Below are 17,703 nucleotides of genomic sequence, written 5' to 3' on the forward strand. Positions count from 1 at the left end.
AAGCAGGGACACTCACTAGAGGAGATCTTGCTAACGGGGTTTTTGGCTCCATCCTGGGGCACCCGCTGGCCTTTGGTGGGGCTGTGGTCACCGGCGTCGGCGCTGGCGGTGATGCCCGAGAGCTTCCCTGCTGAGAGAGCACCACGATGCCCAGAGGCCACAGGAGGCTGGGGCACTCAAAATAGCTCGGGAGAGTGTTTTGGTGGGGGATTTGCTTTGTTTTAAGGGATTTCCTTAGCGATGAAGTCCCTTAGGGAACACCCAGTTGGCCCAGCACCTCAGCCACCCAAAAAACACCCAGGGTGCCCATCTCCATTGTACCCTCGGCTCATCACACCCTCAAACTGCCAGAAAACCCCAAACCAGCCAATATCAGGATAAAGAACTAAAAAGGGAAATATTCTGGCTGGTGTTTAACCCATTCTCTGCCAGCAGCTGATGTTCAACCTGACCTTCTCTGCTGGCACCTCCTGAAGCCACCATGGGCTGGAGACATGCGTGAAGGTTGATCCCCACCAGCGTGTGCCCCATCCCAGTGCCACCTCCAGCTCCCTCCCCCTCCTCTCACCTGGGCAGACGGCCACGTGGCAGCCCTGGATGGCCTCTGGCTTGTCTCCCTCGCAGCGCCCGCCGCTCTCGCTGCCCTTGCACACCACCTGCCGCTGCTGGACACCCTCCCCGCAGGTCGCTGAGCACTGCACCCAGACAGACAGACAGACAGCCAGTGATGGGGGGGGGGAGCCCCCACACCCCAACAGCACCCAGGGGGGCATCTGAAGTATGTGCAGATATGACTGCTGGGGTGAATATTGCTTTCTAATATGGGGTTTCCCTCCCTGTCTCCAGCAAACCCCCACACTCTCCGCCGGGGTGCACAGGGGTGTTCTCCCCTCTCTAATTTGGAGTGAACCAGTGAAAACATTGCTGGCTCTTGTGCCCTTATCTCCATCTCTGGAAGTGTCCAAGGCCAGGATGGACAGGGCTTGGAGGAACCTGCTCTAATAAAAGGTGTTCCCACCCACAGCAGGGGGGTTGGACTAGATAACCCTTAAAGCTCTTTTTCAACCCAAACCATTCTAGGATTCTACTCCACGACCCCTATCAGCACCTGTCCTTCACATTTGGCTCCCATATCCCTTCTCCCAGGCACTTCCCACCACCTCCATCATCCCCTCCCACCCCGGCTCACCTCGGACCAGGCTCCCGTCCTCCACTGTGCGGGGCAGGGCAGGCGGGCGCAGGGCCGGCGGCTCTCGGGGCGCTGCCCGGGGCAGTACTTGGTGTGCAGGGTGCGGTTGGTGCCGTCCTGCAGGCGCTGCACACACTGCACCGCCCGCGCCTGCACCCCCAGCTTCCCGCAGGAGCGGCTGCAGGCGCCCCACTCCTCGGCCACCCAGCTGCCAGGGCGGGAAGACGGACAGGGAGGAGGCGTCAGAGACTCGGTTCCCTGCTGGGAACGCTCCCAGTGCAGCCCCGAAGAGAGATGGGAGCACCTGGGGCCGGGCGGGGAGGGCTTACATGGGCTGGGAGCACTCCTGGAGGTTACAGCGCCGCCGGATCGGCTTCGGCTTCTTGCCGTTGTCACAGAAGTTTCTGTGCACCATCCGGTTGTCGCTTTTCCGACGGCAGCCGTACTTGGTGTACTGGATGCCTGGGGGGTGGCAGAGTGTGGGCAGCGAGGTGATGGGTGTGGGGTTCACACTGGGTCCCCACCAGGGCCCTCTCCTGCATTCTGCAGGAACGAGGGCTCTCAGATGTCACTGCTGAGGTGCGACCCAAGCGGTGCATCACCCAGACTTGCAGGGGATGCTCACATGGATGCTGGACCCCCCCCAACTCCTGGGGTCACTCAAGTTGCCACGGGGTGCACGTGTCCCTGCTCATTGTAGGGGGGTTGGACTAGATGGCCTTTAAAGGTTCCATCCAACCCAAAACATACTGTAATTCTATAACGTCTTGCCCATTATTTGAGGATCAGGTCCCACTGGCCATGTGGAAGCAAAGCTTTCATCAGCAACACCAGTGTATGGGTACACATGCTTCTTCCCAGAGGGAAAAACCCAGCAATAATCCTGCCAGGAGCTCCTGTCTGCTACCTGCTGTCCCTCTCAGCACTTCCTGGTGTGTCCATACCTATGTCCGTGCAAACTTGAGGAGCCAGTCATCTGCAAGATCACTATTCCTTGGCTCAAATCCAGTTAAAAACAACCAAGGAATTCAAAAATTATAGCAGGCCCATGGATAGACAGGCAAAGGTTACACACACACGGTCATGTAAGCCTGCTTCTGTTAGAAATCTGGCTAAAATGCTCACCTAAACTGCTCTGCAATAATTTTTCCAAGCCAGAGACACCCCAAAGGGCTCCCACACCCTCTAATGTGCCCAAGCATCCCTCCCAAGCACGCACTGCAGGCTGCTATGAAAGGGAAAGCTACCTCCTCCACACGCCTTGGAGCACTGGGACCAGCTCTTGAGGGCCCACTCATAGGAATCCATCTCCTCAAGCAGGACGTTGTTGTTTCCGATCATGGGCAGCAGGTCCTCGTGGATGATGTACCTGTACATCAGGCTACTCCTCGCCTCTTCCTCCTGAGGGATGACCTGCAGGCACAGAGGGGGAGAGGGGGAAGGAGTGATGCCATGGGAGAGGGAAGGGAAGAGGAGGCCATCAAAGGATGAAATAAGTCATCAATGACCACGTGGTATAGTGGCCTATGCCCAAAACCAGGGGGGGATACAGGGGTGGATGGGAGCACAGACCTGCTCTTCCCTGGGTGCTCAGGGAACTCAATCCCTAACTCCCTCAAATGCCACATAACTAAAACAGGACACGGAGTCGTAACCAATTGCTGCACAGAGCCAAATGCAGCTGGACTCAAAGGCAAGTGCCCAAGCAATGCCTCCTTATGCCATTCTTGCATGCAGCCCATTATCCCTCACTTTTGGCTGGCTCATCCCCTGGATTTAATGATGTGCCCTACACCCTTTCTTTACCAAAGTCTTTTCACCACTTCCCACCTCAGACCACTTGCCCTCTCTGTGACAATCACCCCCAAACTCCCCAGAATACATCCAGTCAGCCTTACCAAAACACTGATGGCCTCATGCAGGGGACCACTGGTTTTCAGGCTTTCCTTGCCCTGTTCAACAGTGTATTCCCACTCCAAGCCCATCTCAATGAACACTTGGCTTTTGGCTTCTTTGCCCTTGGCATTCAGGATGAAGTTACCCGTGGCTTGATTCTTAACAGCTGGAGGAGAAAGGAGGTATTTCAACATCACTCCCTCTGGTCACTGCCTTTGGAGGACTGGAATGACCCAAATAAGACCCTTTTTGGGGGGAATTATCAGAATAGGGCTGAGAAAGAGTGAAGGCAGAAGTGGACTGCAGCGTACTCACCAATGCTGTGGGATGCCGGCTCCACCTCTTCTATCTGAAGGTGCCTCGCTCCAGCCGGAATCTCAAACATCTTCAAAACACCTACTGAAAGGGAGGGAGGAAGGTTGGGGGAAGAGAAAGAGCAGGTGTGTTCCAACTGGACACGCATGTGAATCCAGCTGGGCCTGACCAAATCTGCTCTCAGACTCTCACCTGACTGCTTGGGGGTCTTGGCCAGCGTGCCCTTCACCGTCCGGCAGTGGGAATTGTCCCCCCCACAGACCCCACACTTGTCATCCTGCTTCAGGGAGCCAACCTCCTTGTCACAGCCCACGTGCTGTCACCCGTGGGGAAGAGAGAACAAGCCCAGGGTTACATCCCTGCAGCCCAGCCCATTACCCTGCTGCCCCCTTGGCTGCCCACAGGGCTAAAACACGTGTCCCCAAGGGGCTATGGGTCAAGAAGGTGCACAAGCTCAGGCCTGAAGAGGGGAAGGACAGGGAGAATCCCAGAGCAGCTCCTCACCACGCACTCGCCCCGGACGCAGATGCTGTAGGGGTCTCGGTAGCTGCACCGGGTCCCGTCATGAACGACCTGGTTCATGAACACCACGTCCCCTGTGCCCTCAGACTGGCAGATCAGCTCACACTTCTGAGCATCTGTGGCAAAAGAAAGAGGAAAGGGGAAAAAAAGAGGGGGGAAAAAGGGGGTTTGTGGAAATACATTAGGGTGAGTGAAGAATGAAACCCATCTCAGCTCATATCCCTGAGCACAGCCAGATTTCCAAAGCCCGGGTTATTCACGTGCCTGATCTCCCACATCCATTTGCTGCTCAAGAACCTGCATTTTTGCCCAGCACACTCAGGAAATTAGGAGAAGGACGGGACACACTATGTGACACTGCAATGCAAGATGGTCCTGGCTCCCAGCCCAGCCTGGAGCAGACGTTCCCCACTGCAGCTCCAGGAGCAAACAGGCAGCTCTGCCATGGAGACAGGCTGGGAGAGCTGGGGATATTCAGCCTGGAGAAAGGAATGCTCCAGGGAGACCTTATAGCTCCTCCCAATACCTAAAGAGGCTCCAAGAGAGCTGGAGAGGGATTTGGGACAAAGGAGAAGGGCCTGGAAGGCTAGGACAAGGGGGAATGGTTTCAAACTGACAGAGGGCAGGGTTACATGGGATACTGGGAAGAAATTCTTCCCTGTGAGGGTGGGGAGGCCCTGGCACAGGTTGCCCAGAGAAGCTGTGGCTGCTCAATCTCAGGTTGGACAGGGCTTTGAGCAACTCGGGATAGGTGTTCCTGCCCATAGCAGGGAGTGGAACAAGGTGATCTTTTAGGTCACTTCCAACCCAAACCGTTCTAGGATTCTATGATTTTAAAGACCTGCCTTGTTGGACAATAGTCTCCAGCTCAGCCTCTTCCCACCACCAGTGCAGCCGGCACAGCCTCCATCCCCTGGTGATGGCCACAGCCTCCTCTGGGAGGGGAGGCAGTTTGGTTACAGCTCCTTTGCCAGGACCCGCCGCCACTCACCATCGTGGTGCTCGTAGGGAAGCCAGGAATGTTTGCTGTTCTGGTGGGTGTAGTAGGAGTTGCGCTTGGAGCACTGCTGGGCACGGAAATCCTGGTAGGGCCCCGGGCACTCCTCGGCATTGCACACCTGGTACTCGTAGGTGGCTCCCGGGCAGTGGCGCCCGCCATATGCCGGGCTGGAAAATAAATGCAGCGGGTTACAAGAGCGCCGGAGAGGGGAGGATGTTCAAACCCAACACAGGCACAGCTCACACAGGAACAGATGTCCCCATCCCTGCCAACACAGGGAAGAGCCAGGAACCTCTGGCTCTCGGCCACTTCCAGTTTTACCCCTGCTAAAAGGGAGGGAGGAGAGATCCAGACGTACGGCGGGTTGTCGCAGCTCCGGCTGCGGGATCGCACACCTCCCCCACAGGTCCTGGAGCACGAGCCGAACTTGGACCAGGAGCTCCAGCTGCCGTCCTGGCTGTACGGCTGCTCCGACGTCTTCCAGATGCAGTGGCCCTTGAAGCACCACTGGAAGGGAGGAGAAGGAGGGGTGAGCTCCCCACCTGCCTCTTCCAAAGTGCTCAGTGAAGAGCCCTCCCGCATCCACAGTACCACAGGAACGGTGCAGCACAGGAGGAAGGCGCTCTTCAGCGTGCCCTCGGGCACGTCCCCCTCCGAAGGAAGCAGGACCAGCCCCTACCTTGCCCGGAGAGCACTCTGTCCCATCCAAGGGGGGCCCCTTCTTGGTCTTGCAAAAGTAGGGGTTGTCCGGGTGGCTGCACCAGAGCTGCTTGCAGGGGTCGAAGGTGCGGAACTGGGGAGCACAGAGGGGCTGGGCTGGGACAGCAGCAGCAAGTCCCAGCAGGCTCGTGGCACCCAGCCCGGCTGGGGGTCCCGGGGAGGGGGCACGGCGCGGCTGTACAACCCGTACTCACCGCCGTGCACGTCTTGTAGCCCACGCCGAAGTCGAAGCGGCACTGCTCATCCATGGAGTAGTTGATGCCTGGCAGCTCGGGTAACGTGGGCCACTGGTGCTCAAAGGGGTCGTCCAGGAGGCAGTCGTAGGAACTGCAGAGACACAGGGCAGAGTCAGACGTGGAGCATTTCCCTCTGTCACCCCCATCCCTCAGCTCTGGGCCTCTCTCCAAATTCAGGTTTTGATACGTCTGAATTATCACGGAATCCCAGAATGGTTTGGGTTGGAAGGGACCTTCAAGGTCATCTCATTCCAACCGCCTGCCATGGGCAGGGACACCTTCCACTAGACCAGGTTGATTCAAGCCACAAAGTGGCCTTGGACACTTCCAGAGATGGGGCAGCCACAGTTCCACTGGGCAATCTCTGCCAGGGCCTCACCACCCTCACAGGGAAGAACTTCTTCCTAATCTCTAATCTAACCCTACCCTGTGTCAGTGGGAAGCCATTCCCCCTCGTCCTGTCCCTCCATCCCTTGTCCCCAGTCCCTCTCCAGCTCTCCTGGAGCCCCTTCAGGCCCTGCAAGGGGCTCTCAGCTCTCCCTGGAGCCTTCTCTTCTCCAGGGGAACACCCCCAGCTCTCCCAGTCTGTCTCCAGAGCAGAGGTGCTCCAGCCATCGGAGAACCTTTGGCTACAAAACATCACCAGTTATGCCACCTAAAGGGAGACCCTCCCCTCCCAGTTCAGACTGACTCACTGGATGTAGCGGTTGAGCTCCTGTTTGCTGCAGCGGGACCAGTGGTAGCGGTGGAAGGCGGCCTGGACCAGCGGGGCCATGATGCTCCCCATGCTGGTCTCGTCGGCGCAGCGGTTGCCCTGCCCATCGTGCTCCATGCCTAACCTGGTGGGAAAAGGGATTTCTGCACCAGCAGAAAGCATGCTGTGCAAAACAAGGGGCTCCCACCATGCTTGTCCCGCTGCCGAAGGGGCACAGCCCGCTCTGCCCCCGCGACTTACACGTGTCCGGTCTCGTGGGCCACCACGAACGCCGAGGAGAATCCATCCTCATGGTTGAGGGTGCAGCTGCGGAGAGGGTGGCACATCCCCGTCACTGGAGCATAGCCTGGGGCAAAGAGAGAAGGGAAGGAGACAGGAGGAGAGGAGAGAGAAAACCTTTGAGAGAGGAGGGGGGAAAATGACAAATTAAGAAAAAAAAGAAAAAAAAAGGCAACAAAAACACAACCTGGCTTCACTGCAGCAGGAGGACATAACGAAGAGGAAGCCGCTGAAGAGGAGGAGCTGCCCACACGGCTCGGAGGGCAGGCCAAGGACTCGCTCACCAGTGTGATCACCCCCGTGCCAAAAGCCAGCTGAGGTTGCTCTGAGGCTCACAGGCACCTCTCTGCCCTCGTGCCAACACCCCTGGGCAGGCAGGAGGGCACCCTGCGCGTGCTTTATGGGTGCAGGTCACCACCACCTCCCAGCCCAGCAACGGCCCCCCCCGCGCTGTTCTTCAGTTAGAACAAATAAAGAAGGAAGGAAGGGAGAGAACGAAAGGCACGAGGTGTCCCCCAGAGAGCCCTGCCAGAACCACAGCCCTGCTCCCCTGGAGTGTATCCACACGTGCCCCCAGAACCACAGACCGCCCCGGCCCCCAGCCCTCGATCAAGTGCAGTGCAGTGGGGCAGCTGTGGGCAGGGAAACCTTCCCCTGCCCAGTCAGCATCACATCACCTCCAGTTTGGTCACTTTTCCTTTTTTTTCCTCACATTATTTCTGCCCAATTCAATCAACTCATTGGCACACTCCAGAATTTACTTTCCGAATATTTTTTACATAAATATGTGTTGGGGTTTTTTTATGACCGACTCTTTTTGGCATCAAGGGGGTTAGTGAAGGAAGGACTTACAGGTCCAAGAGGCAAAAGCAGGCCAGGACCATGCTGGATAACTGTGCCCTGGGGACAGGCATGCTGCAAGAGGAGAGCTCTGTGAGCCAAGAGGGAGGAGCTGAGCTGCAGCAGGACAAGGGGTGGTGATGAGCTGAGGGTGGATGCCCACCTGTCCTCCTGTACTCACCCCAGCCAAACCACGGGATCCACAGAGCCCATCATCCTCGTGGGATACTTGCTTCACACCAAGGCACACCCATAATTGGGTTTAACCACACAGTAATAAATCAAATCCTGGATAAATTGTTTTAAAATATTCCCCCCCCAACTAAACCTTCCACAAGAAAGAGTAAAGATGTGGGAAGTTTTCTGTATAAGGGAAGAGCAAATATATTTTGTCTAGGATGAAAACAGGATAAATTCCTAACCAAAGAGGCTCTGAACAGCAGATGGGATAAAGGAATATGAAAGGGTGGATGCTTAGTAATGCAGATACCAGTCTTTCATATGAAGACCCCAGTAGGAACTGGAAGAAGTATAAAGGGTTCTCTACAGAAGAATGACAGTGAAAAGTAACTACTTGGAAGATTTCAAATTGGGAAAGACTGGATTAGCCTGCAAATGCTTCCCAGACATACACACTCAGGAGAAGCAGCATGTCATGGAATCATGAAATGGTTTAGGTTGGAAAGGACCTTAAAGATCATCCAGTTCCAACACTCATCTGCCCTCACCAGCACAGCAAGACACCAGACAGTCTTCTTCTTCTTCCACATGCACTTAATTCTTCTTTATGGACATTTCCTACCCATTTTCAGCCTCTCTGATCTTCTGCATGGACCACCAGCCTGCTCTAAGGTGACAAACCAACCATGGGTGATGACAGGGCAATAAATGCACGAGAATCCCTCAGCCTGGGCCAGAAATCCCTCCATGCCACACGCTGCACAGGGTCACAGAAACTCTTCAGGTATTGACAAGACTTCTGCAGCAGTAATTAATAATTTACAACCCATCTATCCACTGCCTTTCTCTCCGAAGGGCAGGAGTTTATCTGCAACCCACACGTGAGGGCAACAAGGTTCAACTGGCCCTTCCCCTTCCAGCTTTACAAACAAGTACTGGAGGTGCCACAGTCTGGTCCCTTCATGCCACACAGCCCTGAGCTCATCAGGGGTGAGAGGAATCCGAAAGGACTTTGTTTTGAGGAAAAGAGGCAAGAGTAAGAGAAGTGTTATGACTCCAGCAGCCCAACCAGAGGGTAGTTCCCAGTGGATGAGGAGCACCTTGTGCCATGCAACACAGCCAGGCAAGGACACGGCAGCCACAGGAACTTCTGCAGAAAGCAAATGTCCATCCCAGGGATGTGTGACAAGCAGGAAGCCAGATCCACAGGGAAATGGGGAAGGAGGTGGAACAAGCACCCCTAGAGCAGGGCTACTCCACTGTTCCCACAACTCCTTCCCACCAAGAGGGAGCCCAGAGAGTCTTCTCCCCCTTCTGCTGACATGCCAAAAAAGGTCCTCTCACACTTTGGATACAGTCACTTTGCCAGGAAGGGTCTAGAAAAACGAAACAAAACCTGGTATTTTGCCCATGCTGCCACACGACCCCAGACAAGGAGCCCAGGGCAGGTCAATGGCTCGGTGAGGAGGCTGTTGGCACAACCCAGGCTCTGCTCTTTGGTGGCCAACAACATATTCAAGAGGGTTTCCAGCTGGATATCTCCTGTGGTTCATCTCCTGCTGTGGAGAGATCCTTTTCAGGCAGGTGATCCAGGTGAGGACAGGTCCTCTCCATCTCTCTTCCCTCCCTTGCAAACAGGAGTACTCGTGCTACAAACCAGCGTGAGGTCACCACCATGTTCATGGCATCAAATGGAACCTCCTGGTGGAAATTCAGACCTGGCCACCAGCGTGGGAAGAAGGAGATGGCAATTTGGAGGCAGTGGGCTCAGAACTGGGAGAAGTCACCTCTCATGATGACACCAAAGCACCTGCTTTTCTAACGGAGCCCTGAAACACCAGGAGCTTTTCCTGCAAATTTTTTTGCCAAGGTCTTTAACTTCCCAGACCACATCAGCACAGCCTCTGCACCAAGAGGGTGAGAGACCCCTGCAGTAAAACCTCCTCTTTGGCCCAGGATTCATTCAATGGTCTCACGTCCAAGAAACCAATCCATATAAAACCAGGTTTTAAAAGCCCTCCAGAGGACAGAAAGGATTGACTGTCCCAAAGAAGCTTCCTGTGATATTTTATCTTTTTTAACTTATTTTTATATTTTTTAAGGCATTTTGGGGCAAGAGGAGGACTGGTACGAGAAATCAAAGAAGAGTAGAATTAATAAAGATATTATTTCATCCATTCAGGTCGGAGCTCTGAATTTGTTCCGTCTTTCTTCTACTTCACACGGGGGGAGGAGGAAAAAAAGCAAATACCGATTTTTATAACGTTTTCTGGACCTTGCTGGCCAAGACTGTGTTTTTGCAAGAAATCCTCTCCCCTGGCTGGCTTTCCCCCAGCGAACTGCACGTACCTGATCGAGATAAGTACAGTACCTTGCATACCTGCGGGACCAAAATCTTGCCTGGTGAGGAAGACAGCGTGGTCGTGGTGCTCGGCGTGCTCCGGGTCCGAGCGCTGCTGCGAGTGAGCCCAGCGACACACCTGCTCCAGGCTCCGGGACGGGTTCCCTCGCTCGATCAGGCTCACTGACTGCAAAAACAATTCAAAACTCAGCGCTGGGAAGCAAAGGAAGACACGCTGCCTTTCCCCCCCCGGTCCTTAGTTGGAAGCCATGGGAGGTTTTGTCCCGAGAAGTTCCAGGTGGGAGACAAGAAGCTGCAGGAGGACTCTGGTGTGAACAGTGGTGAGCTGAGAGCTCGTCTGGATTCAAACATCTGCTCATTATTTTCCTACATCATCCCCTGAACCGCGGCATAACTGGACAGAGCAGCTGCCTCCAGCACTGGCTTTTGGGAGGATAAATCATCCTAAAGGGAGCCCGGCAGGTCTCATCCCTCCGGTTATTGGCCATAACACCACAGCTCCAAATCCCTTCCCCTCCATAAATCATCCTCCAGCACAGAGCACAAACACCACTGGGAGGAAGCCAGACAGATTATTGGCTTTCTCAGGTGGAGATGATGTTCCTGGTCCCACAGAAACCTCCAAAAATGGGCCACCCTCCATCCTCGTCCCTGTTCCTCAGAACCAGCCCCAGATCTCTTGGATTTCTGCCAGCTGAGCATATTTCTATAACAAGGAGGGGTTCTTCCAAGACCTAAAGGGTCTTATTTGTGGATCACACACACAGACACATCACCGTGTTGAATCATTAACACCTTTGTAGAACATTTCGTGTAGGATAGGGGCTCGCCCCAAAAATAGGAAAATCACACTGTTGTGAAGAAAATCTTCTGGCTGCCATGCTTGAACAAACCTTAAAAAATAAATCCAACCTGAGAAACATTACCAGGAAACCTTCCCATGCTTTTTCTGTCCACGCCCAAGCCACTTGAGAGCTGGACAGCCAGCAAAGCCTTTCAGGGAGCCGAGTCAAGGCTGGGACACAGGAGATCCCAGCCTCATCTTCTCACTAATATCCAGCTCCTACCAATTTGGGAAGCCACCTTTTCCTCATCATCTATCCTTGAGCTCCTGAGGAAGCCTCTTGTATTTTTCCCACATCCCAGAGGACACAGATAACGGCAGATCGCAGCCACCCACCATCTCCCCAAGGACCTCTCCTTGGCTATGGCACTCTCCAGACCTTCAGACTCCAAAATCCAGGCCAAGAAGGGTTCAAATTCATCCCTGCTCAGCACAGTTATCATTTGGGCTTCAGCAGCTTACCTGAACAGCCACATTTTTCCAAGCCAGGGCTTACCTAAGTAGTAAATATTACATCAGGTCCTGCCCAGCACGCCCGAGCACCGTATTTACCTGCCGGTACCCCACCATGATCATCCTGACCAGCACGATGTTGATGTGAATGCCCAGGGATTCATCATGATAAATTTCATCCACCTGAACAAAGGAGGGAAACACAACAGGGAAGAAATTGAGATCATCTCCCAGCCCTCAAGCCCCTCCTGTCCTCCACACTCCCACGCTCAGCGCCCGACCCCGCTTTCCAAGACCAGATGCAAAGATCCCACCTCCCACGCCCAGTGGGGTCTTTTTTTCCCTTGTGTAAAACAATAAAGTCAAAAGGCCAAGCTGGAATAAGGCAGTTTTTCCCAGCATAGGTGGCTCAGATGGTCAATGGCATCACCCACGCCATCGAGAGAGTGGAGGAGGGCTGAGTTTCCTCCACCGCATCCCGCAATGAGCCATTGCCCCTTGGGAATACGAATTCCTCAGAGGGATGGAAATGCTTCAGCCTCCAGCATCCTTGCATGGTGGAAAGGAAAAATGCCTTTTTGAGGAGAGGCAAACAATTGTATCAAAGAAAGGGCATTACTCAGTCACATCAGTGAGTCAAACTTGACCTACCGCTTCAGAAATCCCGGGAGAAGACAACACAATGAGAAGAACAGGGAGGGTTTGTGAGTCAATGAGATTTCTATCACCCCGGGCTATTAAAAATGACTTTGCAAAGGAAATAACGAGCTATAACCTTTTCCTTCCGCGTTTCCAGGATGAATAAACAAATTCTACTCCTAAGTGCTACCAAGGGAAGAAGAATCCAGGTGGGAAAGACCTCTGAGAGCCAAGCGTGGTGACAGCCACTGAGAGAGGCACAGAGCGGGCAGCCACAAACTCACGTGAGATCCTGCACCACCTTCACCCACCTGCAAAGCACGTGTGAAAATGCAGACGGGAAAAAAAAATGATTTTTGAGAATGGGACCCCCCTTTTCCCCCAAAAAGTCTCCAAAATGAACAGTTCCACAAATGGAGGTTCACTGCAGAAGTCGAGGAAACCCTATTAAAACCATTTTTAATACTGACTGGAATTCAAATTTAAATGAAAATATATTTTTTCAGCTTTGCCCAAGAGGGAAATAATTTGCCTCAGCTCTATCATAGCTTTCCAGACTCAATGAAGATTATAAAATCAGATTTATGAAGCTTTTCTGTTTTTTCCCCACTCCTTTGGGGCTTTTTAAGCTCACATCAAGGGATGGGTGACAACTACCCTTTTACTGCTGCCCAAATCCAAGTCAGCCATTTCCCAGGGTGTTTTACAAGCCCCCCAGTTTACAGACTGTGTATGTGTTTGAAACACCCACTCAGGCCATTTTTAAACCCCAAACCCTGGCATTAATGTTTTCCCATGATAACTAACACTCCTGGGAGGTGGCTCCAAGATACACAGAGAGGTGATGCAGATCCTGAGCCTTGAATGCAGCAAAACTGACTAAAAAAAGTAAAATCAATCAATAAACTGCCAGTCCACCCCCATTAACTCATCCCTTTGGATGCACAGGCTGCGAGAGCCGCAGGGTTATTTGTTTATCAGTGTGGAAAGACAACGCTGGTCAACTCATTCTCAGGTCACCCCTGCTTCCTGTGGTTGGGATGCTCCTGCACCTTTCAAAGGTATTTTGTAAAAATAATGAGCATATGATGGATTCCTGCTGATCCTAACTCTGTTTTTCGGGGATGTGCACAGATGGGAGGAAGGCTGTGCAGCGTTGCAGCTGCAAACATTACTCAGAGCTACAGTCCCACCAAAGCATTAAGGATCCATTCCAGTAAGGAATTTCAAATCCCCAGGGATGTGAGGCTCAGCCCTGGGTTTTGGGCTCTGGGAGGCTTTGGCAGCCCAGAGAAAAACTCATCGGATCTGAGAAGTCCCACATCAGGAGTTTGACCTGTTACAAAAATATTCCAGCCTTAATGTGTGTCCTGTGAGAGGCAATATAAAAGCATGGGAAAGGGGGGAGAGAGGGAGAAATGAAAACTATGCTTGGAGAGATGGAGAGCTGGACCTGGGGGTAGTTCAGGGAACAAGGAGGGAAACACAACCACTTCCTTCACATTCCCAAACCTTTAAACGTTTTCCTTCACCACCAGCACTTGTCAGGAGCTGGAGCTTCCAAGTGGCAGAAGGCAGGGTTAGATGGGATATTAGGAAGAAATTCTTGGCTGTGAAGGTGGGGAGGCCCTGGCACAGGTTGCCCAGAGAAGCTGTGGCTGCCCCTGGATCCCTGGAAGTGTCCAAGGCCAGGTTGGACGGGGCTTGGAGCAACCTGGGCTGGTGGGAGGTGTCCCTGCCCATGGCAGTGGGATTGACTAGATGATCTTTAAGGTCCCTTCCAACCCAACCATTCCATGATTCTAGGATTCTCTGGTCATCCACCAGCACTCTGCTGCTTGGTCCCCGCTCCCAAGGACCCCTCAATCCCTGTTCCTGCCTTAGGGACTTCTCTGCCAACCAGAGCTCCCGGCCAAGCCACTTGCTATGACTGGGAGCATCCAGCAGTACAGACCTCTCCTTTCCCAGCTGCATAGGATATTTTGGCAAAATGCTCAGCAGATCCCACAGGCAGCAGGAAAGGATTCTCCATGACAACCTGGTGCAGCCCCAGCCGGCAAGAGGAGGGCTGCACCCAGGGCAGGAAGGAGCACGAGCAGAGTTGCTGTCAGAGCAGGAGCTTTGATCCATGGTACACAGCCCCCTCCTCTCAGCGATGGCTCTTCCCACCTGCAGTACCTACAAACAGTCCCCAGGTCCGAGAAGAGCTCCCCGGCCCAAACCATGCACCCTCAGGCAATATTAGATGCCCTGGGAGAAAAAAAAAATCGGGAAACAGCAATATTTTTCACAAGCATTAACAAATAGACTCATCACCACCCTCCCAGCACTGTACATCCTTCCTCAGCCTCACTGGAGGAGCAGCAGGACCACAAGCAGCTTAGAAACAGCTCATTAAAGGACTAAGACCAAGAAGTTGTATTATTCCAAGACAGGATTTAATCCCCTAAATCTTCCTTATAAAGCAGTGCTAAATCCCACTCTCCTCCAGCTCGCAGGTACCCCCCTCCAGCCTCTGAACTGAAGGGTTAACCCCAAACCCCAGCCCCTGTTTAGTCTAGGCTTTAGGGAGGGATCTCTACCTAACTGATACTAGCTCAGCAGCAACCTTTAGGGTTAATTCAGAAAGCACATGTGGAACCAGACTGCCCAAGGCTATGGACTTCCCTTAACAGCCAGATAGAAATAATTGATGGAGGGCAAAAAAAGCCATATCCAAAGGGCTTGGTGCTTCCTGCTGTGGGGACTGTGACCCAGGTTTTGGGGTTGCTGGGGATGGGGAAATCAGCAGGGCCAGCATCCCCTCAAGTGCTCCAGTGCCTCTGGAAAGAGAACAGGGCATCATCTCCTCTCTCCCCATCAGCCCACCCTGGAGCTGGTTCAGGCCAGCAGAGGGGATGGAAACTGGCCCAGAGAGCAGTTTGCAGGCTTGGCACAACTCCTCCTGCCCTCTGCAGATGCCATTATGCAAGTCAGTGTCTTCAGAGAAACCCCTTCCCCCCCAGAAAAATACCTGCTCAGCAAAGGGCTCTGGCAAAGGGACCTGCATCCCTGAAGACATGGGACAAAGATCTTCTTATCCCTCTTGCCCATGTGGTTACGTGCCCAGCCTGTTTCACACTGTCACCTGGCAAGAAAGGCTCTCCTATTTCATTTAAAAGGGAATTTTTCCACCTATAAACAGCCCAGCCCTTCAGGGTCACTGTGAATTAAGGGCAAACCAGCCCACAGGACCTCCCCCATCGCTGCCACACCAAGGGGACAATACTAATATTTTACAATGAAAGGAACATTAAACCCCTGTGTATCCTCTCCAAAAGGCTCAGTGAGCTCACCCTGTGCGTGGGACCCCCCTCAGCCCCTCCCTGGTGCCGGGAGCAGGGAATGCTGCCTACCTAAATCCCTGCAAGCCTCTGGCCAGCCCCGAGTCTGCAGCCCCAGACGCGAGATCCCGACAGCAAACCGCACTGGCAACGAGGTCTAGACCTCGCTGTTCTTCAGGGAAGGAAAACAAAGGGAGAGACACGAGAAGAATTTGCCAAACCAGCAGAACAGCTGACATTTCAAAACCCCGGATCGCTTACTCAGAACAGCCAAGTCATCTTTAAACTCCTTTCTTTTACTCCCTTGCTCAGTTTTCATGCTGGTGGATTCACCCTGAGCCTCTTTTCTGGGGCTGAGGGATTAGGAATGGAGGGAAAAGTCCCCCTGACCACATTTTTGGGCTTGCATGCCCTGCAGGGATGCACAAAGCTGTTGTCAGCACCTCTGCAAGGGCTGAGCAGAGGAACAGAGGGAAGGGGAGGTTTGCTCTGCAGGGCACAACCATAGATTTTATCAGAGCTCTCTCACCAACAAGGTATGTTGTCCCAAAAACATAGCAACAAGCACATAAGTCTATAGAGAGGGTGGGAAAAAGTGCATGGACACACAAGAGACATCAGAGGTATTTTTGTTATTATCAGCAAGGAGGGGACTCACGAACCCCTCTCTCCCACAAAAAAAACCCATACACCAGAAGGACCAGAATTTTCCCATTATTTTAGATTGGCTTCCTGAAACAGCAGCAAGCTCATGCCTTGAGCAATCCACACTCCAGCTTGGCTTTTCAGATAAGCCCAGGTTAAAATTAAAGCTGAAGGTTTAATTTTTTTCCCCAAACCCTCTCCTATGTGGGGTCTCAGTAGCACTCTTTGTTGCTCAGCCCTTAGGAACAATAATTTCAGCTGGAGTCAGGCAAGTCCCAGCCTGGAGAGGGCTCTGACTCATGGGGTTTCCCTAGTAACCTGAAACAATGGGAAAACACCAAGTACCTTTGCATCCTTAACCAAACCATGGGCAATATCCGACACAAACCCAGCAGACCAGTTAAGACCAGGCCAAGTTTAACACAGCCCATAGCTTGGCTTCTCCTGCTGGAGTGGGGCCATCCCCAGACTTGAGAGGATCAGGGACCAGTGGTGGGAAGTCCAGAGGAGAAAAACAAGGAGCCCAACCTAATGACCAGAAGCTGCAAAGCAGAACAGGACACAAAGTATCTCCTCTCCTCTACCCCCTAAGTGGTGCTGGATCCCCCCTGGCTCCCAGCCCTGGCTCCCAGCAGGCACTGTGGCTGGGGGATGCTAATTTTCCTTCAGTAACACCCCAATCCCAGCCACAGGCAGCAAGCAGGAGATGGGAATGGCTTCTCCGAGCCACCACAACACCAAATATTCATTCCAATAGCCCAGTGACAGGGAGAGGGACAAGTTTTGGTCGGGTGGACACCACGACGCTCAGCTTGGAGCACCAAGCCATGCTCAGCAAGTGACAGCAAAGGATGCATTTCCCAATCCCTCCAACCGGACCCCAAACTCCTGTGTGGCATCTGAGCTAAGAAGGGAAGGGCAGGCTGGGAATGCAGGCTGGGAGCTCGCAGAGAAGGCAGCCTGCCTGCAGGGAAGCTCCTAGGTGCACAAAAGGAGCAGTCATCCTCCTGTCAGCTTCCCAGGATGGACACAGCGCCCGTGAATGAAAAGCATCCGCATTTCTGGCAGCACAACAAGGGTTGTGTGGGTTTTTTGTTAAAAAAAAAAAAAAAAAAAAAGAAGAGTTCTCCATGACAAATCATTTATCACTGAGCTTCAGCTGACACCGAGTTCCTAATAAAGGAGTTTGTGCCTTGGGAAGAGCCGCAGGACCCCACCTACAGCAGGGCTGGGAAGGGGTACATGTCCCACCACCCCCTTGGCACCCAGTGGAGACCCCAGAAAGAGCCAGGAAAGTTTATTATCAACTTCCAAGCTCGCTGCCCCCTTTCCTTGGGACGTATCTTGACAGGAAAACTCCTAGACAGGAAAACTTTCCCAACATCTCCCTGACTTACTCCAGCCCAGCTCATTAAGTCCTTTCCTCGTTAGAGGGCCGGCCAAGTCCCTTCTCCTTCCCCTTGCCTCCAACTAATGGGATTAGTGTTCAGCTGTGTGGTCCCAGCACGCTCCTCCCCACCACCTTCCTCTCTCCCTCCCTCTGCC

General features: G+C 53.3%; 1 protein-coding gene across 1 annotated transcript in view; it reads right to left on the reverse strand.

The window, feature by feature from the left end:
* Positions 1-17,703, reverse strand: part of ADAMTS14 (ADAM metallopeptidase with thrombospondin type 1 motif 14) — a 31,708-nt gene that overhangs the window by 3,239 nt on the left and 10,766 nt on the right. The window contains exons 5-21 of the mRNA XM_027693071.1: positions 11,651-11,734; positions 10,264-10,420; positions 6,834-6,939; positions 6,574-6,717; positions 5,837-5,969; positions 5,602-5,715; positions 5,281-5,429; positions 4,914-5,089; positions 3,905-4,038; positions 3,593-3,716; positions 3,401-3,484; positions 3,088-3,251; positions 2,437-2,602; positions 1,519-1,651; positions 1,190-1,397; positions 569-695; positions 17-127 (exon numbers count right to left, since the gene is read on the reverse strand). Coding sequence (XP_027548872.1) covers positions 17-127; positions 569-695; positions 1,190-1,397; positions 1,519-1,651; positions 2,437-2,602; positions 3,088-3,251; positions 3,401-3,484; positions 3,593-3,716; positions 3,905-4,038; positions 4,914-5,089; positions 5,281-5,429; positions 5,602-5,715; positions 5,837-5,969; positions 6,574-6,717; positions 6,834-6,939; positions 10,264-10,420; positions 11,651-11,734 — 2,314 coding nt within the window. The remainder of the gene's footprint in view (positions 1-16; positions 128-568; positions 696-1,189; positions 1,398-1,518; positions 1,652-2,436; positions 2,603-3,087; positions 3,252-3,400; positions 3,485-3,592; positions 3,717-3,904; positions 4,039-4,913; positions 5,090-5,280; positions 5,430-5,601; positions 5,716-5,836; positions 5,970-6,573; positions 6,718-6,833; positions 6,940-10,263; positions 10,421-11,650; positions 11,735-17,703) is intronic.

Source organism: Neopelma chrysocephalum, unplaced genomic scaffold, assembly GCF_003984885.1.
Source record: "Neopelma chrysocephalum unplaced genomic scaffold, ASM398488v2 Primary Assembly neopelma1_89, whole genome shotgun sequence".
Taxonomy (NCBI): Eukaryota; Metazoa; Chordata; class Aves; order Passeriformes; family Pipridae; genus Neopelma; species Neopelma chrysocephalum.